General features: G+C 53.9%; 1 protein-coding gene across 1 annotated transcript; it reads left to right on the top strand.

The window, feature by feature from the left end:
* Positions 1 to 1,328: 1,328 nt before the first annotated feature.
* On the top strand, positions 1,329 to 2,171 carry LOC147959993 (uncharacterized). The gene has a single exon (XM_087533082.1). The coding sequence runs from the start codon at positions 1,329 to 1,331 to the stop codon at positions 2,169 to 2,171; it is 843 nt and encodes a 280-aa protein (XP_087389208.1).
* Positions 2,172 to 7,457: the final 5,286 nt, after the last annotated feature.

Raw genomic sequence — 7,457 nt, 5'->3', positions numbered from 1 at the left:
GCAAAGGTTTCCATATTGGTGCAACAAGACAAAGACCGCGAGGACGGAGGTCATCACGGAGCCCACGACAGTGTCACCACTAGAGCCTTTTGCAGGCGAAGGCTACTTTTGTCAGGATAACTTGTACTAGTTGTCTGCCTTCAAATTTGGCCGTTGTAGGATCCCTTCCCGCCTAAACATTTGGGAGGAGGACCAGGGCCACTATAAATAGGACCTAGCCACCACCGTAGTAGGGGATCGACCTATCTAGCGAGGAGGAGGACGGATCATTCAGGCCACCCTCACACCCACCATCTCATCGAGCTCAAGAACACCTCACCTCCCAAGGTTGCTCATCCACTGTACTAGCCCATCCTCAGCCCTCGAGGCAATCCACCCACAAACTGGAGTAGGGTATTACACTGCAAGGTGGCCCGAACCAGTATAAACCCCCGTATCTCTTGTTCTTTCAGTTCGTCGAGCTAGGCCGTGGGATCATTGAGCGAGCGAATTGGGGAGAGAGTGTTCTTCGAGCGCACCCCAGAGTTTGAACCTCTCAAGGGTTTGCCGGAACCCGTAATCCAACATTTGGCGCACCAGGTAGGGATGTGATGAAACCTCTCTTCCGCCGATTGACGTACCACTACTCCACCGCTTCCATGGCTGATGCTCGTCGAGCCCGTGCTGAGCGACGAGCCGCCCTCAACACTCGTGACGCTCAAACGGCGCCCGTCGGCGGGCGTCGCCGTCGCTCTCCATCGCCCGCTACCAACGCCGCCACTAGCCCGGTGGGGAAGGAGCAGCAAGCCTCGGCACTTGACACCTTTGTGCGGCGGGACGGACGCACCTTCACCCCGTCACTGACTCCGGCCGGCTCGTTGTCCCACGATTGTTGCGGACCCGCGGATGCGCAAGCTGCGCTTCTCATGGCGCGCGAGCTCCTGCGTTATCGCCCCGTCGATGACCTTTATGAGGAATGGTTGGACCGCATCGCCGTGCTCGTCAGTGTCGCTGGGGGCTCTCCTGCACCATCCCTTTCGTTGCCTCGTCCGCCTCCTGCGGCGGGTGGCGTAGCCCATGGATCACCTCCGCCACCTCCGCATCAATACGTCGCCCTCACGCCAAGACGTGTCGCCCCACGGCGCGACCCACCGCATAGGGCGCCCACGCATGAAGGAGGAAGCTGCTAGGAAATCCCGCGGCTGCAAGAAGATGCTCTTGCACTCCCAGCACCACCACGTCAAGACCGCGTACCGCTTGCGGCTATGGTGCGTGGGTACCAAGACCAGGCTCCACCTCCATGACGGGCTCTAGTCACCATCGCGGGCTGCCGAGCCTTCACCCCCGAGATGCTCAGCGTTGTCTGGCCCGGCAAGTTCAAGCCCGATCTGCCTCCGTGCTACGACGACACCCCCGACCCTGCTGAGTTCCTTCAGCTCTATGAGCTGAGCATCGAGGCAGCTAACGACGATGAGAAGGTCATTGCAAACTGGTTTCCTATGGCTCTCAAAGATGGCGCGCGCTCGTGGCTCTTGAACCTACCCGCGGGGTCGATCTCCTCCCAGGGCGAGATGCGCGAGCACTTCGTTGCCAACTTCCAAGGCACTCGCAACCGCCCGCCTTCCGCTGGTGACCTGCGGCGCATCAAGAAGCAGCCGGGGAAAACCCTGCAAAAGTACAACCAGCGTTTCAACAGCGTTCGCCTCAAGATCCCCAAGGTGACGGACGAGGCCATTATCTCAGCATTCTCTGATGGCGTCCGCGAGGTCAAGATGAAGCAAGAGCTCGCCAAACACGAGGACCTATGCACGGCTCTGGAGATATTCAACATGGCGACCAAGTGCGTGAGAGCTGAGGAGGGGTGCATCTCCCTCGTCGAGCTTCCAGTTGTCGACCCAGAATACAAGAAGGCCAAGACCAATGACATGAAGCGCAAGGGGACCACCATGCTCGCGGCGGAACCAGAGATGAAGCGCGGCTGCGACCACCCAGAGTCATCCAAGGGTAGCCACCCATTATGCGCCTTCCACAACGTACACAGCCACTACACCAATGACTGTCAGGAGCTCAAGGCCATCCGTGACGGGCGCTTCGGTCGACGCCCCGAGCGCAACGACCGAGGCTACTACCGCGGAGGAGGCAGAAGTGGAGGATGCTGCAGCGACCGCGCCCCCCCACAAGGAGTGGCATGACCGACCTTGTTAGGACCACTGGCTGGACCAACCTCGTGAGGGTGCCTGGAGGAACCAGCCTCGTGAGGATCGCCCTCAGGGCAACGCTTGTGTGACGCCCCGAGTCCGATGCACCAGGTGTCTTCCAGCTATTCGCTGTTGTTTCCATGTCATTCGCTTGCATGTTGCATCTTGCCATGTCATCATGTTCATAGCATCATCATGTTTTCAAAACTTGCATCCGTCTGGGTTCCCCCAGTTCTTTCTGTTGTCTGTTCTGAGACCAGACACACTTACCCGCGCCCACGACACCTCCAAAATATTATTTTATAAGTGGCTGGAAAATGTTCTCGAAATGGGATGAAAGTTTGCATGCGGTCTTATTATAGTGTAGATAGGCCACCTGTCAAGTTTCGTCGCATTTGGCGCTCGTTTGATAGCCCAACCGTTAAATATATAGCGGCATTATAGCCGATCTATTGTCGGATGTTTCCGGTCTCCGGAAACGGTTGCCGGGTTGGATTCCTTCTCTCTCTTCTCAGTCCAACCCACTCTCTACCACCCACTAGGCCCAACCTACCCCTCCTCGCGTCAGGACCGCCCGATGGCGATCGCACGGTCCAAAAACGCCTCCTAACCCTAATCCTAACCCCCCTCCCATTCCTATTTAAACCTCTTCTCTTGCCATTTTGGGCAGCAGCAATCCTCCCCCTCATTTTCCGTACCACCCAATCATCAGGGCCGCCGCCCACCTCCATTTCCGTGCCTGGCCAGCCGCCCACTGCCACTTGGCGCTCAGCCATCCAGCGTGCCACCGAAGCTGACGCCGCCCTAGCCAAAGGGGAAGCGCCATCTCACCACCAACCGGCTCCCACCGCCGCGGCTCGCAAAGCCCACGGGAGGCCCTCCCCGGGCTGCCCTGGGCCCGATGGCCCCACGTCTCCCACTTCCTCGTTCCCAATCTGGTTTGAGGGGAGGAGCCCCATGATCCAGAGCCCTGCCGCCTCATGACCTCGGTCGCCGCCGTCTCGACTGGCCTCGCATCGCCGACCACCGGAGACGCCGTCGGCGACTTCACAAGGCCGGACCTCCCCCGCACCTTGCTCCTTCCTCCCTCCTCTCTTTCTCCCTGTCTCACTCTCTCTGTTCCTTGCAGCACCGCCACCTGCCGGAGTTCGTCGCCGGAGCCCAAATCCGCTCTCCTCCGACCGGATCTGGGGAAGCTACACCCAGATCTGTCCTCTGTTCCCTCCCCCGCATCCATTCCCGACCTCCGCGTTCACCGTCATCGCTGGAGTGGCCACCCTACTACCGCCGGTCTTCTTCCTCCCCGGGATGCAGGCGAGCGCAACGCCCGCTGTCATTGACCATGCCGCCACTGCACGCGTCCCCGTGAGGCCCGGCCCAGCTCCACTCCAGCCCGCAACCCAGGAGCTCCGCAGATCCAACGCCTAGCCGGCCTAGCTGCAGCATTCCAAGCCCGCCTCCACTTTTGGCCCGAAGGCCCAAAGTGAGCACTTCCATCTATCCCTCACTTGGTGCTACAGTTTTGCTATTGTGCGCCCATGCTTCATTCCTGATTCGTCTCGTGGCTTGTTTTTTTTCTGTGCTGCGAATTTGTCATTAAATCCTGGACATGCTTATTACAGAAATGCCCCTATTTTAAACTGCTAATAACTATTTAACCATGCATCCAAATAAAACATGTCATATATGTAAAATGCTTAGGTTTTCATCTAGTTTCATAATATGCTGCTTTCATGCATGTTAAAAATGTTAAAAATGTTGTTTGTGTTTATTTTGCATAATGCCATGTTAAAATGATTTATTTCATAACTTAATATCCGTAACTCCGAATTAAATAAACTTCATATGTAAATGGGGTAGAAAAATGCATAGATTAACATGGTGGCTTTACTTTGCATGTTTAAAAACTCTAAAATATGGTTTAGGGTAGAACAGTACCAACTCTAAAATTTGCATATGAGGATTTTCTGGAATTGTTGTTTGTTATTTCCGGCCTCATTTAAACTTGCCTAAATAGTTAGTTTGCTTATGCCTGACCTCTTGCCATGTTAACCAACCTTTAATATTGTTGAGTACCTAAAGGTGAGTGAACTAAATAATCAAATGTGGTGTTTCGTCAATATGCAACTTGTTGCATATAGAGCTCCACTTAACTTGTAGTGTTGTTTGTTGCACTTTTCCATGCCATGCCTCATTAAACCGGACATGCATCATACTTGTTTGTGCATCATTCCATGATTATGCTTGTGTGTTTACCATGTTACTTGTTTCTTTCTGGTTTGCTTCTCTCGTTAGCTTTGGTTTCGTTCTGGAGTTGTGAGGATTCGTTCGACCCAGTCCGTTTGTCTTCTTCATGGACTCGTTCTTCTCCCTTGAGGGATATCAAGCAAGATGACCATTACCCTCGATATCATTTCTATGTTTGCTTGCTAGTTGTTTGCTCTATCGTTATGTCGCGCTACCTACCACTTGTTTATCATGCCTCCCATATTGCCATGTCAGCCTCTAACCCACCTTCCTACCAAACCGTTGTGTGGCTATGTTACCGCTTTTGCTCATCCCCTCGTATAGCGTTGCTAGTTGCAGGTGCCTTGCAGGTTGTTCCATGTTGGAACATGGATATGTTTGGGATATCAAATTATTTATTGTTTAATTTAATGCATCTATATACTTGGTAAAGGGTGGAAGCCTCGGCCTTATGCCTGGTGTTTTGTTCCACTCTTGCCACCCTAGTTTCCGTCATACCGATGTTATGTTCCTTGATTTTGCGTTCCTAACGCGGTTGGGGTTATGAGACCCCCTTGATGGTTCGCTTTGAATAAAACTCCTCCAGCAAGGCCCAACCTTGGTTTTAAATTTTGCCACAACCACATATTACTTTTCCCTTGGGAGTCGTGCTCCCGAGGGTCATCTTTATTTTAATCCCCCGGGCTAGTGCTACTCTAAGTGTTGGTCCAAACTAGGCGATGTCTGACACCCCCTGGGAAACCAAGGTATATGCCAACCCAACGTCTTGCCCATCTGGTGTGCCCTGAGAACAAGATATGTGCATCTCCTATCGGGATTTGTCGGCACATTCGAGCGGTCTTGCTGGTCTTGTTTTACCATTGTCGAAATGTCTTCTAACCGGGATTGTTTTGGGAGAAGTACTATCCTTCGTTGATCATGAGAGCTTGTGATGGGCTAAGTTGGGACACCCCTGCAGGGTATAAACTTTCGAGAGCCGTGCCCGCGGTTATGCGGCAGACGGGAATTTGTTAATATTCGGTTGTAGAGAACTTGACACTTAACTTAATTAAAATGAATCAACTGCGTGTGTAGCCGTGATGGTCTATTTTCGGCGGAGTCCGGGAAGTGAACACGGTTTGGGTTATGTTTGAACACAAGTAGTTTCAGGATCACTTCTTGATCACTTGTAGTTTAATGACCGTTGCGTAGTTTCTCATCTTATCCTTGTACTCATAAGTTAGCCACCATATTTGCTTAGTGCGTGCTGCAACTCCACCTCATTACCCTATCCTACCCATAAGATTAAATAGTCTTGATCGCAAGGGTTTTGGGATTGCTGAGTCCTCATGACTCACGGATACTTCCAAAACAGTTGAAGGTGCCGATGATACCAGTGCAGGTGACGCAACCGAGCTTAAGTGGGAGCTCGATGAAGATCTTGGTCGTTGTTATGTGTCTTTTTCCAGATGATCAGTAGTGGTGCCCAGTTGGGAAGATCGGGTTTGTCTTCATTTTCATTTGGGTTTGATTGTAGTCGGTCTATGTGTGTATTTTGGATGATGTATGAATTATTTATGTATTGTGTGAAGTGGAGATTGTAAGCCAACTCTCTTTATCCCTTTCTTGTTCATTACATGGGATTGTGTGAATATGACCCTTCTTGCGACTAAACCACAATGCAGTTATGCCTCTAAGTCGGGCCTCGACATGTGGGAGATATAGCCGCATCGTGGGCGTTACAGCTGGCCTTCTTCCACTGCCGCCACCACCAAGGAGGAACGATGGCCACCACCAGGATGAGGGGGCTGGGGGCTTCCAGGAGCCTTGCGCCATCGCCTGCATCTTAGGTGGCGGTCAGGCCCCAGCCTCCCAGCACATCTTCAAGCAGTTCGCTCGTGAGGTGAACGCGGCCCTCCCCAGGCTCGAGGCCACATGCCCGCTCAGGTGGTCCAAGTGCACCATTACCTTCAGCTCGTCCGACCAGCTCAAGTGCGCGACGAGTGCCGATGCCCTCCCGATGCTCTGCTCACCCATCATCGGCAACACCCTTGTCACCAAGACCCTCATCGACGGTGGAGCAGAGCTCAATGTTCTCTCTGTAGAGACGTTCGACCGCCTCCAAGTGCCATATGATATGCTACAGCCAACCAAGCCCTTCTCAGGAGTGACCGACGGCTCCATCACCTCAATAAGGCAAATCCGCCTCCTTGTCACCTTCGGCAAGCGTGACAACTACCGTGCTGAGCTAATCGACTTCGATGACACCCACATCCGTATTCCGTACAATGCCATCCCTGGATATCCGGCCCTGGCCAAGTTCATGGCGGTGACCCATCATGGTTACAATGTCCTCAAGATGCCAGGGAGCTTTGGTGTCATCAAGGTCGCTTGTGAGGAGAAGGATGCGGTGTGCTCTCTCGAGCGCGCCTGCCAGGCTGCGGCGGCCAAACACCTAGACAATGAAGGAGCCATCTATCCCCCTGAGGCTGTCCCCAAGAAGAAGAAGAAGCTGTGCGGCCAGGAGCCTCAGGAGAGTGGTGTCTCCAGTGGCACCACCTCTATACCAGCGCCCACGACTGGGGCGCCTCCCTCTATCGCATAGGAAGGTGCGCCCGACGCCGTCCTTAGGCTGGGCTCGGGGGCTCTCTTCCGGTGGGCCTCTGACTTAGCCCATGCCTCGAGGGAGGTGCTCTGGCACCACGTGGAGGCATGCTTCACCGCACGCTTCCCTCATGAGGGCGCAAGGCATGAATTGCCCAGTGCTCAGGAGTTCATCACCAAGGCGACTGAGGAGCTTCAAGAGGCGAGAACCATGCGTGGCGACCGCCGCCCACCACCTGGCGCAGCTCCTTGTCCTGGCAAGGATAACGAGCTGCACGTCTGCGTCAACATCCCAGGGCTCAATAGGGCAGCATCGCAGGAGCATTTCTGGCCTTCGCGCATTGGTCGGTGCGAGGGTCCTCCTCACAGCTATGTTCGCATGCCATTCAGCCTGCCGAACATGGCTGTCACCTTCCAACAGCACCTGCGGAGCGTTCTGGCGGCTCAGGA

This window comes from Triticum urartu, chromosome 7A (assembly GCF_056163025.1).
Source record: "Triticum urartu cultivar PI428250 chromosome 7A, HENAU_Tu73, whole genome shotgun sequence".
In the NCBI taxonomy this organism is placed as follows: domain Eukaryota; kingdom Viridiplantae; phylum Streptophyta; class Magnoliopsida; order Poales; family Poaceae; genus Triticum; species Triticum urartu.
Note: the sequence above shows the minus strand (reverse complement) of the source record. Positions and strands in the feature narration are given on the sequence as shown.

Excerpts from the sequence above, each read along its gene's own strand:
- LOC147959993 (XM_087533082.1), top strand. The coding sequence starts at position 1,329 with ATGCTCAGCGTTGTCTGGCCCGGCAAGTTCAAGCCCGATCTGCCTCCG.